This window comes from Molothrus aeneus, chromosome 3 (assembly GCF_037042795.1).
Source record: "Molothrus aeneus isolate 106 chromosome 3, BPBGC_Maene_1.0, whole genome shotgun sequence".
In the NCBI taxonomy this organism is placed as follows: domain Eukaryota; kingdom Metazoa; phylum Chordata; class Aves; order Passeriformes; family Icteridae; genus Molothrus; species Molothrus aeneus.
Window position 1 is genome coordinate 78,228,710 of NC_089648.1, and position 18,496 is coordinate 78,247,205.

The 18,496-nt window shown below is 49.0% G+C and overlaps 1 protein-coding gene across 1 annotated transcript; it reads right to left on the reverse strand.

Moving 5' to 3' along the window:
- Positions 1-358: 358 nt before the first annotated feature.
- KLF11 (KLF transcription factor 11) lies at positions 359-14,836 on the reverse strand. Its single transcript, XM_066545855.1, has 4 exons — positions 14,741-14,836; positions 12,158-12,412; positions 5,174-6,167; positions 359-3,240 (listed from the first exon to the last, which is right to left on the reverse strand). Exons 1-4 carry the CDS (start codon positions 14,780-14,782, stop codon positions 2,930-2,932), a joined length of 1,602 nt encoding a protein of 533 aa, XP_066401952.1. The 5' UTR covers positions 14,783-14,836; the 3' UTR covers positions 359-2,929.
- Positions 14,837-18,496: the final 3,660 nt, after the last annotated feature.

Below are 18,496 nucleotides of genomic sequence, written 5' to 3' on the forward strand. Positions count from 1 at the left end.
GACACGAACAGAGCGGCACCCAGCACATCCCTTCCAGATGCTGGAGGCCAGGCTGGAAGTGGTGTGGAGCTGGGAACTCTTGTCCCCAGAGAGCAGAGAGAAGCCCCAAGGCCTGCTGAGGGTGTGCACCTTCTACCAAAACCACGAGATGAGTGGTGTAAAATCATAAACAAGTGAGCATTGGTCAATTTACAACAGGATCAAAAAAATCCAGCCTTTACAGGGAAGTGAATTAGCAAGCCCCAAAGTCTGCCACTGGCCTAGACACACAACCTAAACCTGAAGGATCGACATAGTTCTGGAATGGACGCCTATGAAACCTGAAAATCCAGGATTTTTTTTTATGACTTAAAACCAGTCACATTACATACATTTTATTTAATAAAAGTTAAAAACACGTACAAAAATGCAGTTCCATTTCCGTAAAATATAGGCTCAAAATAAAAAGCCAGAACAGTAGAGTTCAGGCAGTAAAGTGCAAAGACAGCAGCTATGCCAGTCATGCTTAATCCATAAATAACCCTTAGACAGCAGCAGGAAGGAACAGGCAGAGCAGACACAGGCACAGCTATTCACGCACATCCACAGGGAACGATCCACACATCCCAGAGCGGGCTGCCAGGAACTGCAGGCCAGCCTCACCCAAACAAGGAGGGAGCAGCTGCTTTTCCACATCGTGACACACATACATGACACACTTTTGAAAAGTCTGTATTCTCCAAGTCCACTGTTCCCCCCCCACCCCGTAATGCAAAAAACATGACAATTTATATAATTATGACACGAGTTTCCAAATTGTTTTCTCAGGTGAGCACCATAAATAATCAGTCTGTAAAAAAATGAAGTGCTAAACTGGCTACTAAACTGAGACAGGACATGCTTCCCCTGGTTAAAAGCATGCAAAAACAGCATCCAAAAGCCAGACTTCTTCTTCTAAGAGATTTCTGAGGAAAAAAAAAAGTAAGAGCAGCAACATCTTTGTTCACCACAGAAACTTGGAAAACTAGGTAGCAACAGAGAACAGCAACACCACGAGGATCCACTTCACCAGGCAAAGAGGTTCCAGCTGAGCCCTTTGGAGAGTCCAAAGCAAGGTCCACACACACCCACTGGCACGTACACTAGGATTACAGCACGTGTCAGTGAACAGGGTGTGGGCCTTTACAAGGTCAGGCACAAAAACTTAGTACACTTAGCACAATACTCCAATTTAGTGCAGTTTGAAAACTTACCACTGTTAATTATAACTATAGATTTTAGTGTAAAAAATAATGACATAATCTGCTTTAACTGAAACAGGTCTCTGCCAAGTCAGCACTTCCATAGATGAGATCCATGCTTTGCCCACCCTGGGAAGCAAGACCAGGATTTCAGAACAAAGCAGTAAAAGAGGGAATGCATTCCTAGTTATGGACAGTTGATGCATATAGGAAGAACAATCCTCCTCAGTGCTCAACTAAGCTTCAGTGCAGGAGTGGCTGAAGGGAGAAGAGTCCAGAAGGGATAAGCACTCCAGAAATATTTCATTCAGGGGGGGAAGCTGTCTCCCAGCAAAACAGCTGGTGCTTTGCTGTACTGTCAGCTCTGCTACAGTACAGACACACTCCTCCTGCCCTTGGGAATGGAGCAGTCCGACTGTGCTACGGGCATTTTGTTACTCACACCATGATATTACAACACAGCACTCCTGCAGCCATTGGTTCCATTTCTTAACTACCATTACACTTTGTGTAAAAGAAAATCCATTCAACAGGGAGAGTGTATTGTTTAATAGAAAAGGGTGATTTTATACAAAGTACTGTGGAGAAGTATAAGGCCACATGAAGAGCATCATCAAGTTGACATGGTGGCTATTTCTTAACTCAAGACACATTAGTATTTCCTCTGGTGCATTGATACAGGTAAAAGAAAGCCTTGAACTATAAGGTGCACAAGCATCCACAATACAAAAAAACCCTTTAATTTTTTTATTTCTCCTCTACTCAAAAAAATATAAAGAGAGACCCACTAATTTTTTATGGGCTATCTTGCCATTTTTGCATTTTTCAGTTTATTTTGATATGTTGGTTTAGTAGGACCAAAAATAAAGCATAATTTTTAGTGTCAACATTTCTAAACAGTGTTTGTGCTTCTACCTCCATCAGAGCAGTCTGGCTCCTCCAAACTTTGCTTCAGTGGAATGTGGACTAGAGAATGCTTCTACCAACAGCCACATTGGCTTCTACTTGGCAAAGGGTATGGATTCCTAAAATGTTGAGGATTTCAGCACTTGTATTCTCAAATAATGTCATTCTGGTTTGGTTTGTTTTAAAAATTACTGACTCACTTTGATCTTCAATCTACCTGCACAAGGAGGGTGTAAGAGCACTAGCCCATGGCAGGATCAGGATTTGCAAGTGTGAAAACCAACCAGTATGTTATCAAATGGTAAGTGTTTATAAAACACTCTGAATGCAATAGTTTGGGTTTACTGAAATGGAGTTTCCAAAACTCTGGGTCTCATCTAGCGCAGCCCTACTAATGCAAGTAATTTGCCTGCATAACAAGACCAAAATGAACAAATACAAAATATATTTGGTATAGAAAATAGTACTATAAAAATTAAAAACCACCCTGTTTTACTGTCCATCAAAATATTAACAGCAAGCATTACAACTTTTTTTAACCTATTGCCAAAATAATTTCCAAGGAGTTCTACTTTCCTGAAGTGCTGGTGATTGCAATTGCCCAAGTACTGAAAAAAAATCCAACAGGGAAGGGATGAGGAAATATGATAGATTTCTCACATAGCACTATCAACAGAGGACCTAAACTGCAGGAAACTAAAGTACACACAAACACGAGGAAAATAAAAGCCATTGCCCATTCTGCTGCTGCCATCAGAGCTCTTCCTGATCCTCAGACAGTGTGCAGAATGTGCCTCTTCACTCTAGCCCTGGCAGGCAGGTGATGGCACGGGGATGAGCATACTCAGCGCACTGCTGCTGCTGCTCTTGGGTTTCTCTGCCGTGGCAATCCTGCTGAGTTTGCCAAGCTCTGTCTGCCAGCTGGGGGTCTTCTTGGTGGCCATGTGGCGGCGGGTGTGCTTGGTCAGGTGGTCGCTGCGCATGAAGCGGCGCTCGCACACCGGGCACGAGAACTTCTTCTCGCCCGTGTGCGTCCGGCGGTGCCGCGACAGTTCATCCGAGCGGGCAAACTTCTTGTCACAGCCCTCCCAGTTGCAGCTGAAAGGTTTTTCCCCTGCAGGACATAAAGGAAGCATTTGTTACTTTTGAGAAGCTGTGTTGCAGTCTTATCAAAGGGCTAAATTAAAATCTGCCTTGCAGAAACCAGTGATTTCACAGAACTGCTTATCTGTGTAGTCAATGTAAGATTAAGCTAAAGTTCTGTTCCAGAGAAAAATAATAGCTATCATTTCTACTTATTTCCTTGTATCTCTCTTTAGTGTTCTTTAATCAAGGCTGGTTTTTCAGTTGTCAAAAATCCCAGTTTAAAGAAATAGAGCATTCATAAAGCTGCCTTATCTGCTGACTGAACTAGAAGCAAGCCCCTGCCCCCATCCCCATGCATCCATATCTCTCTTGCTGCAGCATGTCATCCACAAATACTGTGGGCAAACAGGAAGCCTGGAATGGAGCCTCAGGGTCCTGCTGCTCCAGTGATCCAGTCCTGCACACAAACACACCAGCAAGCACTCCCAAGCAAAGCCTGTCCTGCCAGCCCCCAGAGACCAGGAATGGAAGCAAGGCTGCCCACATCAGCTGCTGCTCATCCTGGGCCACTGCTGAACATCCCACCTGTCCTGAACAACCACAACTGCAACTACTGCCTGCAACTCCCACAGGGCTCCAGATAAACATGCACCACGTGGCCCAAGATTTTGGGGACACTTTGGAGCAGAAGAGAAGGGGCTCAAACAGGAAGGAAGCCCCACAGGAGTGTTCTCACTCCAGGTATTGGGAGTAAAGTCTGTGTCTTCTGGATGTGCTATGATCTAGCTAGTCAGTGTGCAGAGAAAAGGCAGAAAAAGAAAGCTGAACTGCTCCTCCTCCTGATCCTGTAATGGGAACTGGCTAGTGAGGGGTCAGTGTGTTTCACCTGCCACTGATGTCTTAACCACGATACAGGGGCACACACAGGCTCCCTATGGATCAGCCATGCGCACAAAGCAAGGCACTTGCTGATAGTCTGTTTATCCTGGAGCCACCGGTTTAATTCAGCAGCCTCTCAAGCCAGGAGCAGAAGCATCATTCTACCTCTGAATTATGGTTTACAAGAATTATCAGCTTCATGTAGAGGTTAAGCTCTTTCCCCAAAGGAACTGTAAAGAAAAGCTGCCAAACTAATGCAACTCCTGTCACACAAGCTGACACCCAATAAACCAGTGACTGTGGGGTAACAGCAGCCAGGGGAGAAAAGCCAAGGAAAACCAAAAATAGGCATAGTGGGAGATTAGTATAGAATAGTTCTGTCTATCCTTCAACATCAAAAATAATCCCTGAGAACTCAAAGTTAGTTTTAATTTAACAAGATCATGGAAGCAGAAAAAGAGTAAGTAAAACACATATAGACTGTTTCCCCACTGACCCAATTTATGGAGCAAATCACTTCATATTAATTACAATTAATTTTCATTTACTACTAAAATTCCCCTTTTGCAACTGAATAAACTGTTACATTCCCATAGGAGCTCTGCTTCCTGACGCAGCAGCCCAGAATCTCAATGCATTCCCATTTATCCTACACAAAACTCTGGGGGAACAAAAAAACCCCCAGTTTTTTCTCTTTTCTTTTACTCATGTAACAATTAAGACCAACTACCTGTACTGTGTTATGCCTACACCAGACCTCCCCAAGCTCCAAAACAAGGGACTTGCACAACTCATTTCCATCTAGTCCAGATGGCAGGATTCCACTTAGATCTAAACACATGCACACAGACAGCAAAGCTTCACTCCAGCTAAAGCCTGTGAAATTCAACTAACACTACAGGGTCAGCTGAGGTCTCAGAACAAAGTACATCTTGTTTTGCCTGTCCACGGAGAATGAACATTCCTTCCATCCCCGAGATGAGCAAAAGCTTCCCCATCACCTGCTCCTTCCCTTTCCCAGCCCCTCCTTGCAAAGAGCCCGCATTTCAGCACCCCACACGAGCAGAGCCCCTCGCACGCACCGGTGTGGGTGCGCAGGTGGGCTTTGAGGTGGGAACTCTTGAAATAGGTTTTCTTGCAGCCGGGGAAGTCACACACGTAATTCCTCCGCCTGGAGAAGTCCACCTGGGGGGCACAGGTCTGGCCAGAAGCGATGAACACGGGAGCAGGGGCGAGGGGCAGGAGCTTGGTGCTGCCCACAGTCACCAGGGCCTGCGGGCACGGCGGTGCCTGCGTGACAGCGGGCTGTGGCAGAACCAACATGACAGTCCCCTGAGGCACAGAGGGGCCCATGAGCACAGGCTGGGGGAGCGGGGCTGTCTGGGGCAAGATGGGCTTCATGGGAGTTGAGAGTGCTGGAGCTGAAGGCTTGACATAGGCATTAATCATGCTGCTTTGTCCATTTAAAGGGATCATTTGACAGAGAACCTGGGGGCTTGAGACGGGGGCAGGTGTCACTGGGGTAGCTCTTTTTTGCAAGTCATTCTCACAATTCTTTGGTAAGTGGGTTTGTGGCGAAACAGGCCGGACTGGTAGCTGCCCTTTATTGGTCACAATATCACTGGAGTCATGTGCATAAGGCTGATGTGCCGGAGAGGTTTTGTTGATCAAATCATCCGCAGCCCACGTGTCCTGTGGCAGTCTGGAATGTTTTGGGTCATCTGCTCCACACCAGTCTCTGGAAGCGCTGTAGCCTGAAGTTACCTTGGTTTGCTCTTGCACAGCAGGAATGTGATGGTAAGCAGAACTATCACCTGTGTGCCGTATGACACTTGTTGCCATGGCCCTGCAGGGCTGAGGAGCAGGGAATTCAGAGATCACTGGCTTCTGCCTGCACGGTGGCCCCACGCTGGGAACAGATGGCTTGGGTGTGGGAGAGGCACCGGTGGCTGACGTGACTGAGCAGGCAGCTGTGTTTGCCATGACAGTCCTTGGTTTGGAGTAAGTCACCTGTGAGGACAGGAGCGTGGCTGCCGACATCTCAACAAAGTCAGGGCTGTGCGGAGGGGTCATGCACTGCAAAAAAAAATCCACACCAGTGTGCATCAGTGTAATTCCACAGCACAGTTTTCCCCTATTTTTACTCTGAAAAATAAAATTACACACCCTCTCCCAGCATCTCAGAATGTGCCTCTTAGGACAAACTGAAAAAAGTATACTGCTGTGGTTTAATCCCAGATGGCAACCAACACCCATGAAGCTCACTCATTCTCCATCCCCAGATGAATGGGAAGGAGAATTAGAAAAAGGTAAAACATATGGGTTGAGATGAGAACAAATTAATAATTCAAATACAGGAAAATACAATAATAAAAATATAAAAAACGCAGATAAAAAGACAGAGAGAAATAAAGCTCAAGAGAAACAAATGATGCACAGTACAACTGCTCACCATCCACCTGGCCTGATCCCAAGCAGTGACTGGCCCCTTCTGGCCAACTCCCCCCAGTTTATACATTGAACACAATGCTCTATGGTATGGAATATCCCTGTGGCCAGATTGGTCAGTAGTGTTCTACCCATGCTCTCTCACAAGGCTTCTCCTCCTCACTGGCAGAGCAGGAGACACTGAGAAGTCCTTGGTTTAAGTGCTGCTGAACTGTGCTTACTGTAAAACATCAGTGTGTTATTAACATTATTCTCACCTTAAATCCCAAACACAGTACTCTGCTAGCTACTAGGATGAACACTAACTCTATCCCAGCTGAAAACAGGACAATATCTACCCCATATTCTATGCCATTTACATCATGCCCAAACTTTTCAATACATCCCAATTAACCACCATTATTTTTCTTGACTTTTGATACAGGTATCATTCCCTTAGTCTGTGGGCCATCCCTCTAAAACATCTGCTGAGCTCATTCATGCATTGCTTTGGGCTCCAATTCAGGGCAGGAAAGATGGTGTGCTATGCTGGACTGCTGCCTACTGAAGTTATTTCTCATTCCATCACTGTTTGTCCAGTTTCATCAAAGTTTGTTCTTCATTAATCTGGATGATTCCTACTGTAATACCCCTGATGTTGCGTGTAGCCAGCTCAGCAGTGGTGACATGAGTGTTATACAGCAATTAGCATCATACAGTCCAAATCACTTGCTGTTCTCACACAGAACCAGATCCCCTGGAACAAAACTTTGGACTCCCCTATCCTCCCACATTACCCACCAAGTGCAGCCAGGTCCTTCAGAACAGCAATCCCATGGTTGAAGCTGTCATTGCCTGGTGCAGGAATAACTCGGATTGTTTTCCCCAGAAGCTTTTTTGTGTGCACTACAGGGATTTTATCCTCTTCTACACTGTGCAGAAGTTTTTGCTTGAGCACAGCTGGCAGATCCTCTAGTGCTGACTGCTCAGGTAGCCTTTGCTAAATGTGTATCCCATTGTTTGAAGGTCCCACCACCCATTGCTCTCAGTAACAGTCTCTTCTATCATTCAATTTTCCTGGAGACTGGCACATGATAGGGTATGTGATAAACCCACACAATGCCACGCTCTTCAACCCAGGTGTCTGTGAGGTTGTTTTGGAAATGAGGCCCCTTGTCTGGCTCAATTCTTTCTGGGGTGCCATGTTGCCATAAGACTTGCTTTCCAAGGCTCAGGACAGTGTTCCAGGCAGTGGCATGGGACACAGAATATGGTTCCAGTTATCCAGTGGTTGCTTCCACCATGGTAAGCACATGGCGCTTGCCTGGGTGAGTTTGTGGGAGTCTGATAGAGTCCATTTGCCAAGTGTCGCCATATTTATATTTCAGCCATTGTCCTCCACACCAAAGAGGCTTTAACTGCTCATCTTAAATAACTGAAGTGTATGTTTCACAACTATGGATAGCCCTACAAGAGTGTCCATGGTTAAGTCCGCCCTTGATCATCACCTCATCTACACGTTGCATTTCCTCCTTGATGGCCTCAGATGTCATGGGCTCACCAAGCAATAAATAATTCACTCTGGTGAATCCTGCCAATCCAGATCCACCTGGGCCACTTCAATCTTAGAACTGCCTGATCCACCCATTGGTTGTTTTGATGTTCCTTGGTGGCCCAAGTCTTGGGTACATGAGCATCCACTGATGTACCCTCACAAGCAGGGTCTCCACCCAGGCAGCAGTATCTTGCCACAAGGCAGCAGCCCAGATGGGCTTACTTCTGCTCTGCTTCCATCACTGCAACCACCACCACAGGGCATTTGCCACCACCCGTGAATCAGTACAGAGATAAAGCATTGGCTGTTCTTCCTGTGCAGCAGTGTCTAAAGCCAATGTTCACCTCTGCAAAGTAACTCAATTCACCTTCTCCTTCAGCAGTTTCTGTAATTTTTTGTAGAATACACCATACAGCCACTTTCCATCTTCAATGCTATCCTACAACTCAGCAGGAATCAAACAGGGCATATTGTTTCTCATTTTTGGGTAACTTATTACACAATAGAGTCTCTTCAGCACATGTCATCTCCTCACCAGGTGGCATCCAGGAGTCTGCCCTCTCACCAATCCCAGGAGTCTTGGAAGTAATCACAATGACTGAGGTTTCCTATTTGAGCACCCAGTGTGACCAGCAAGACCCACTGATTCCACACAGCATCAGCCTATGTCATGTGTAGGAGACTCATCTTTTGCACATCTAGCCCTGGAATCAGGATGCCAGGGGGAGCTGTGTTCAGTACCAATCACTTCCAAAGCAGCTGGAACCTCTTTGTAAGCTGCCAGTATCTGTTTTACAGCTGAAATACAGTGGGCTGCAGATCCTCAGTACCCCTGACTCCAAAATCCTAGAGGCTGACCAATTCTCCCCTGTGCTTTCTACCAGAGGTTCCAGGTAGGGCCATTTTCTTTGGCTGTGGTCTAGAGCACAATTTTTGTATCTTGTCCGGCCTGGACTGGCCCAAGGGTTGGGGCAGAGTTAATTTTCTGCATGAATTATCTCCTGTTTAAGTTGTTCAAAGGCTTGTTGTTGTTCAGGGCCCCATTTGAAATCACTCTTCTTCTGGGTCACTTGACAGAGAAGGCTGACAATCAGACTGTAATTTGGAATGTGCATTCTCCAAAAACCCACAATGCCTAAGCTTGTGTTTTTCTTACTAGTTGGTAGAAGTGTATCTGCTATTTTGTTAATCAAATCCATTGGGATCTGATGACATCCACCTTGATATTTTATTCCTAAAAACTGGATCTGCTATGCAGGCTCCTGGAGCTTACTTTGTTTTATGGCAGCTTTCAGAGAGATCTGGACTATTTTCTTCCCTTTCTCAAAAACTTCTGCTGCTGTATTGCTCACAAGTGTTCTGGAACTGGATCAGTCCATGGCAAATGGTTCAAAGTTTTGCCATGTGGGTTGGGCACACTGACTTCATCTGGATCTGTGGGTGACTGTGCCTTGCTCATGTCATAAAAAACCCCTCTGGTACAGCTAATTCCCTCAGGTACCTTTCCTTCACACTTGAGCGAGTTGCCTCCACAGGCTGAAGATTTGTGACATTTTTCCAATCACCTTGTCAATGCTCTCTTTCCTAGGAAGTCATCCCAACTGCTTGGCTTCCCTATCTCCTAATTCCAGCTACTAGCCCCACTGGAGCAGCCAGGTGATAATGTGCACACCTGGACAGCAGCTAAAACCTCTTCACACCCCTCAGGGACAGGGACTGAGTGGTTACCTCTTGTTCTGTCTCTTCCTCCATCCAGTTTTTGTGATGGCCCTGCTTCATCCTCCTTCACTAAATGAGCTGACTTTGGTGTCCATTTCTTCTTGTGTACAAGGAAACTGATAATGGCACAAGCTCATCCTCTGGCTCAGCTGCATCATCCCCTGCTGGGGTCTGAGTGGTCACACTGCATGTGTGATGCCAGGGTCTGAGCAGCCACAAACAGTTGCTTAACCCTAAACAAGACCTGAACCACATTCCCAGCTCCTGGTCGTTCAAAGACCATGGTTTCAGCATCCCAAGGATATTCAAAATTTCCAAAATTCCCATGCCTGGAGAAGAAGGGGAAGATTGTGCGTGTCTTCTGCAATGGTTGGCTCTCCAAGGCAGAAAGGCAAACAGTGTCACTATTGGCAGTTTCTAATAGATGGTTCCCCAAGTACAGGGGTGATGACAGAGGAGCTGAGAGTATGAAAACCAGATTAGTTTCAAGGGCAGCAGTTCTGTGCTGTCACATAATCCAGTGTTACAAAGTACAACAAAATGATAACCTTAGCCCAGCCCCCAGAGATGATACCATAACACTAGGGGGAAAATACGCAAGAAGTAAATTGTTACATAACACAACAACCCTGATAGCAAATAATTCAACACTGTGATCAACAACTAATAAACTAATAAGATGAATCCTGATAACAAATTTGTTTCAGCAGTCTGGTCAGATCTGTCATAGAGGAGAATCAGAAAGCTAAAACTCATGTGTTGACACAAAAACAAGTTAATAATTGGAATAAACTAAAATATAATAACAACAATTGTAATTATTATTACAGGGAGGTACCAAAGAGAGAGAGCAATAAAACCCAGGAGAAACAAGTGGTGCACAGTACAATTGCTCACCATCCACTGACCAATGCCCAGGTCCTTCCCAACATCACTGGTCATCCCAGTTTTTACGCTGGCCATGACACTCTATGGTATGGAATATCCTCCTGGCCAGTTTGGATCACCTGTCCTGGCCACGCTACTTCCCAGCTTCCTGTGCACCTCCTCACTGGTGGGAATCTGAAAAGTCCTTGACCTAGGTGGGGTAAGCACTGCTCAGCAACAACTGGAACATCAGTATGTTACCAGCACTATTCTATTCTAGATCATAAACACAGCACTGTGCCAGCTACTAGGAAGAAAATTAACTCTATCCTAGCCAACACCAGGACACTACATTGCCTTATCTCATGGCCATTCTGATTAAGCTCAGAAGTGTATTAATAAAAGGAAGGCAATGAGGCAGATGTAAACCTGCATAAAACACTGCAAGTACACTCACTGCACCACAAAAAAGTCTTTCATTGCTTCCTTCTCAGCAATGGGCACAGCTGTAAGAGGCTATGAGCAGAATAAAGAGACCAACAATAGATAGCAATACTCCACTTTTCTATTTCAAGCTCCCAGCAAGTCCTAGATCTTTTCTCAACGATTACCTCATTGTTTCATGGCTACCTTTTATATAAAGACAAATGAAACTGCTCTGTCCCTTCTTATTCATCCATTTCTCTCTATGCTGTCTTCCTCCATCACCTCTTCTTCCTCCTTTCCCACTGAAGGGTATCTCCTGTGCTGCCCAAGAGACAGTGTCAGCACTGAACAGCAGGAGATATTATGACAGCTGCTTGTCAGGCTGCTCTTATCTCAGCCTCTTTCCTCTACTATTCCCCTTTTACCTGGCAACTGCATACTAGAAGCCTACTGGTTGAAATGGGCCTTAACCATCTAAAACCCTAATGGCACCAAGCCTTTTTTTAATAACTACTTTTGTTGCAACATAAATTGAAACAAAAGAAAAAAAATTGGATTCAACCAACATTAGTCAGCTGGAGTGGACCAGTGTCTGGAGAAATAACAGACTACATGTACAAACACATCGTACAGAAACTAATTAAATTGCCTATTTCATAATGGCAACGTGTACTTTCTCTTACAATGACCAGTGAAGCATAACATCATCAAGGGCCTTTTTTCATACAGTGCCTGCAGAAATGTTGATGCCAAATCACCAAGGCTCACTCTGCCATTCCTACTCAAAGTGCTCCAAGGAACCTACAACAGCCATCTCGACATCCCTGTCAAATCCAATAATCTGTCAGCAAGGGCTTTCACACCTAAATTTAACAAAAGCCTCTACATTTGCTAAACCAGAGACAGCAAAAAACCACAAATTCAACATGCCCACCTCACTGCTCTGTGCACAGCACAGGCTGCGGCAAAGGGACACCCGAGCAAGCCTGTCTTTTCCAGCCAATTTAAAGCATTGCAGGGATGTGACACCCACATGTTGGGCATATTTGCTTGGTGTTCATGCTTTTCTTACCAGTGTCGATAGACAGTCCTTTGGTAACTCAGCCGGAGCCTCGGCGTGCATTGTGAAATCCCCAGAATCCGAGAAGGGCGTGAGGGGCCTTATCTTTAATGTGTCACCTTTCTGTGATCTTTGCCCCCAGGAGCTCATACAAACAAGGGCTTCAACAGCTTCGATGTCGTTCTGCTCCAAGGTGCTGCAGGTGGACCTCTCGCTGTCATGGCGCTGCCGCTCCCGGATGGACTCGTAGATGTCCACAATGTCAACCTGAGTGCAATCGGATTACTGGCTGTTAGCACAAGTCAGAGGACAAAACTGACACCACCCACACGCTGTCTGCTCACAATGAAGGTCAACTGAAACAGATCCCATGCCCGTGGCAAGACTTTTACCAACTGGCTCATCTCTCACTCTCCCCTGAGCAGCTCGTCTCCACATTCCCTTCTCTTAAAAAAAAAAAAAAAAGGAAGACATGTGATTTTCCAGGAAAAGAACACATATGTGTGTGGCTCACATTTACAAGCTTACTTTCCTGGATGACACTGCTCTGAACAAACACATCCCATGCTTCCATACAAGCATAAAAGAGGAAAATCCTGACTTTGAACCTTGTTTAGAGAAGGCTGTTTCCTGAATCCAAAAGACTATTCAGCACTAATCTCATTCTGGAAACATTTAGAAAATAAATTTCAGCTGCCAGTAAGATGCTTTTAAGGTATGATCATTGACTTGGAGTACTGCACATCACAAAAGATTTTTAATCTTATTTTTAACAGGGAAGCCAGGATGGGGAAAAGATGGAAGGAAAATAGTTTTCTAAGTACAGTAGAACTGTTTGCATTGTACTTCAGAAAGGCCTGATGCTACATAGGTGCTAGGTATCTAAAACACACTCTGAGTAAAACAAAGACAAATGTAATCACACTGACTTGTTTCCATTTGCAAGCATCACAGAATATTTTTGTGTGCATGTGTACACATGCAAAACACTTGACTTCTCTGCACAAGGATATCCAAACTTCACAAAGCTCTCACAGTGCTTGGCAGTGGCTCCAAAAGCTATGCTAGCCTGATGGGTTATTACTCACATGCCAGCTCAGTCTCAACTAGGCATCCAGGTTCCTCCAGTCTTTAGAAACACCAACTAACCTGAAGGCTGAGATTCAGAAGTGTGGACCAAGCCTCTTGAGCCCACTGCTGTTACACAGAGTGTTTATGTACTGCAGGAAAAAGGTTTTAACTCTAAAGGCAACACCACACCATGAGCATGGCCTCAAGCCCTAGAAGGACATGGGACACTAAGGCATGTACACTAAGTTAATGGATTTTGTTACTGAGGTAAGTAAGGCGGAATGACCCTTATTCAACAGTGTCACAAAGATGGAAAGCTGTGTTTACACTCTAGGGATGTGCAAGCAAATATGCTAAGCAAAATGGATCAAAAATATTGGTACTGCACTCACACAGGACTTTCACCTACAACATGAGGTACCAGGCATGGAGATGTCATGATTTGGGGGCTGGAAGGGTTAAAAGCAATTAACACGTTGGAGAGAGACTTCTAAGAATTTCCACTGAAAAACAGTGAGAGGAAAACACGATGTGTGCCTGCAAGCCTGAACCTCAATCGCCTGTCACACGGGGCCACGCCAGGCGAGGCTCTGCACCGAGCAGACAGTCTGCCAGTGCTCCTCCAAGCGCGCCTGCAAGCAGCCAAGCTCACAGGCTTATATTCTCCAACCCTACGTTTCAGGACAGCAGCTTTCCCTAAAGAAACATTAAAAAAAAAGTGCCTCGCTTCCTCAAAAAACACCCCGAAATCCAAAAAAACACCCTCACAAAAAAAGCTCTTTCTGCAGACGAGCGCTGCAGCGCGGGCTCGCCGGCTGCTGCCAGGGAAATGGGCAAGCGCGCCGGGCGCCTGTCCTCACATCACCCCGCCGGGAACGACGTGCGGGATGCCGGCAGGATGGGCACCGGCAGGGATGGGCGGGAGCGCGGGCAGGATGGGCACGGGCAGGGCGGGTCGCCGGTGGGAAGGATGGGGCACGGTCAGGGAGCATGGTGGGCGGGCAGGGAGATGCGGGCAGCGCGGGTCGCTCCCGGGCAGGACCCATCCCGCGGGCAGTGCGGGCTGCAGGGCAGCGGGCGGGCGGTGCCGCGGGGGCAGCGCGGGTCCCAGCGCAGGCAGCGCCTCCCGCCGCCCGCAGGGGCCCCCACCCGCTCCCCGCCCCATGGCGGCTGCCCGCGGCCGGGCGGTGCCACCGAAGGGAGAATGGCGCGAAAGGAAGGAGGAGGAGGAGGAGAAGGGGGCGGAGGGCAGCTCCCACCCTGCCGCCGCCCCCGCACGGTGGCTGAGGGAGGGCCGCCCCCCTTCCCTGCAGGTGACCGGAGCAACACCCCCTCCTGAGGGCTCTGCCCTGGCACAGCCGCCCTGCGCCCGCTGCCCAACCAAGCCGCTCCCCGCCGGGTGAGTAGCGGTCCCGGCCGAGGCGGGGACGGTCCCCGCCACCGAGCACGTGCCCGGGCTGCACTGGCGCTGGCCATCCCCACCGCCCCCGCTTCCCTCCCTCCCTCCGCGCGCCCGGTGCTCACCGCGGGCGCATCTCCCATGTCCGAGCAGGGCGAGCCGTGCATGGCGCGGCTCGGGCGGGCGGCGTTGGCAGCGGTGCTCCCGGGCAGCAGCAGCGGCGGGAGCAGCGGCGCGCACACAGCGGCGGGAGCGGCACCCGGCAGCGCCGCCTCCTCCCGGCCCCGCCCGCCGGGAGCGGCGCGGCCGTGCGCTGGGGGAGCGCTCCGAGCGCGGCCTGCGCCAAACAGCGCGGGGGGGACGGCCCCGGCCAATCAGCGCCCGTCGCCGCCCGCGCCCGGCCAATGAGCGGCGGCGGGCGGCGTGATCGCGGCGTGCCGGCGGGAAGGGCGGCGCGTGGGCACGGCCGGCGGGAAGGCGGGGCGGAGGCGGGGCTGGCAGGGGCGGGGGAGCGCGCGCTGGAAACTGGGGGAAAGGTCGGGGGCGGGCGGCGGCCGGGAATGCCCGCGCGCGGGGGGCGGAGCCGCCGCTGGGCCCCGCCCCTCCAGCGGTGCGTGCGGCGCGGCACGAGCGCTCCCGCCAACCGCCGGCCGCGTGCGTGCGCGGGAGCACCGCCGGTGCCGCGGGTTCCCGCCAACCACCGCCGGCTTCCCGCCAACCACTGCCAGCTTCCCCGTCTGGCAACAGCGCCCCTGCTCCCGCAGCTTCCCCGTCTGGGAACAGCGGCCCTGCTCCCGCAGCTTCCCACCACCCGCTGCCAGTTTTGCCGTCGAGGTCCTGCCTGCCACGTACGACAGGGAAGGGGTCGGGTGCCTGCCCGGCCACGGCACTGCTTTGCCGGATGAAAGATTTGGGATCACAAATAGCCCTAAACTCCCTCCCAAAATCCGTGAAGGGTCAGTGTTATGGATCATTGGATCCGTTGGTGAATCCCAAGGTGGATCCCTCGAAGGCCTCCCCTGGGCCAGCCCAGGATGTAGCTCTTAAAAGCCTTCAAGTCACAACATATATTCTATTAAAAAATGTGCGTTCTTCAGTTTTTCCTGTCCCCAGCCCTTGTTTTCATTTTCCAGTGGCAGCTGAAGTGTGTTGGCCCTGTGATTCCCAGCAGGATTTGTGGTTGTACTGAGCAGCACAAAGTGCTGGCAGTGGTGGCACCGAGCACAGCTGGGGCAGCTCTGCATCTCATAGCCTGCCATGGCACAGGAAAGACCTGGGTCCCTATGGAGGGTCAGACCTGGGTCCCCAGGGAGGGTCAGACCTGGGTCCCCAGGGAGCGTCAGACCCGGGTCCCCAGGGAGGGTCAGACCTGGGTCCCTATGGAGGGTCAGACCTGGGTCCCCAGGGAGGGTCAGACCTGGGTCCCCAGGGAGCGTCAGACCTGGGTCCCTATGGAGGGTCAGACCTGGGTCCCCAGGGAGGGTCAGACCTGGGTCCCCAGGGAGCGTCAGACCTGGGTCCCCAGGGAGGGTCAGACCTGGGTCCCTATGGAGGGTCAGACCTGGGTCCCTATGGAGGGTCAGACCTGGGTCCCCAGGGAGGGTCAGACCTGGGTCCCTATGGAGGGTCAGACCCGGGTCCCCAGGGAGGGTCATACCTGTGTCTCATCTCAGGGACAGGACAGATGTGGGTCCTGCAGGCCTCCGATGGCTGCTGGCTTTGCCAGCACTATCCCAGCCCACCCTGCCCCTTCCCCTATGCCTCCTTGACACAGAATGAGGACAGCAAAAAGCATTTTATCCTGCTGTATTATCTCTATTTGTTCCTTCCCTGGTTTCTCAAGATGTTACATCCTCAAGTGTCCACACAGAGAATCATATTGAACCTCTGGGCACCTTCTGCTGTCAGCTTCATTTTGCCACTGGGGTTTATTTGTTCCATTACAGCTGCTCCAAATTCCCATCCTTCCCTGCTGTCCATGCAGTTTCTAAAGCTTCACTGCACTGTGCTCATCCCTGCTCTCCATTGCTGCACATTTCAGTTTTCCCAGCACTGGCCCATCCCAGCTCACCAAACAAGAAGTGAAAGGGATCTCCCTGGCCAGCTCTCTGTGCATGGGTTTCCAGCAGCTTTCTCTCTGTATTTGCATGAGACTTGCTGTGCTGGAGCCCTGGCCTCTGCTGTGGGATGGGAAGGAAAATGCTGATAATTCAAACTGCAAATCAAGTTCTAACACTGGAGAGTTTTGTTCACTCACAGGAGGGAATTGGTTGTGTGACAGAGAATGGAAAAAGTTTGTGAAAATGCTGTCAGTGACTAAAAAGCACAGTTGAGGTGGCACAGTGGGGACACGGGGTTAGTGCCTCTCAATTGCATGGATCCTTTTCAAGAATAACCTTTAGGGAATTGTAAAATTAGGAAAATACTGTTCTATTTTGCATGTTTTCCAGTTCTGCTGTTGTTGGGAATGGCTTGTGTTTTTCTCCTTGCTGCTTGTTGTAGCACATGCAGCTCCTGCTCTAAGCACTCACTCGCACAGCCTTAGTCATTGCCAGCAGAGACTTTTAATTGAGTCAGAGCATCTGAAGGCAGCACAGCACCTCACCAGGGAAGAAGCAGTCACAGGGAAGTAGAGTGGAATCATTTCTCCTGACTCCCAACAGGGTGTTTCCCATGTCACACACCACAGACTCTGCCTACCTATTCCAGGTTCCCCAGGAGTCCTCGCTGCAGCTCGTGGATGCAAGACCAGTTGAAAGAAGTGATGTTACAGGTCTGTGCTCCAACTTGTGCTACAGGGAAAATGTGCTTGATTATGTTCTCCTTGCTGAGCTAAAAATGGCAACTCAAGTTTTTAAAATAAATCTGTGGAACTCTTACCAAGGTCATCTAGTTTGCCTTTCTCTGCTGCTGCCAGCTGAGGCAGTGTTAGGTGAGGAAGGAGCACCTTCATCCTCATGTCAAATATCAGGAGTCTGAACCCCACAGAGCCTGAGTCCCCAGCCCTGGCAGCTTTAGAGCTTCTCCCTCTCTCATGACTCCTACTTCTCCCTGCTTTCTTTCCTTTCCCAAGGCTGCATCAAGGTGAATAATAAAGCAGTTAACATTATCCTGCTTCTTTATACTTGTGCCTACACCCACTGATTTCGCCGTGGGTTTCACCCAGCAGCACAGCTTCCAAGCAACACACAAGTGAGATCCTTGGGATGATCCATGCTGGCTGCAGTTTCCCTCCTTGCAGGTGGTAACCTGGAACAAAGCCCAGGTATCCTCAGTACTCCATTCCAAAGAGCTCAGAGCAGCCTCCCCACGTCAGTGACTGTGGGATGCCTGGCTGTGGCAAGGTGACAGTCCCTGCCTGGCTGTGGCAAGGTGGTGTCCCTCCCAGCAGGGCCATCCTGCACCAGCCCCCCTCCCTGCAGCGCTGCTGCTGCTGCTGCTGTGGTATTCTCTGGATGGGGCTCTCCGAGGACTGTGTGGTTTTATAAAGGGCTGTTTAACTCAGATCCCTGGCAAACACTTCAGAGAAAAGCTGTCTTTGTTGGAGATACACAATGCCTTTGTTCCAAGGTAGGAAGGAGCAGATGTAAGTGGCTGCAGCGCAGGGTTGAGAAGGCTCTGCTCTGGTTATCTTATCCTTTTGGCTGGGATGACAAGAAAGAATCAAACATCCTGTGTGAGTAGCAGGGAAAATAATTAATACTGGAGATGGAGAACAACAAAAGGTCATGCAGGCAGCTCTCCCCCATTCCCTTTTTGTAGCTAATTATGCCATAAACCATTCAAAAGAGACTGAATGGAGAATATTATGGGCTCAGACAGTTTTCCTAATATTTACCAGTAGTTAAAAATAGACCAAAGCAGTTGTCTGGGGTGCAGCT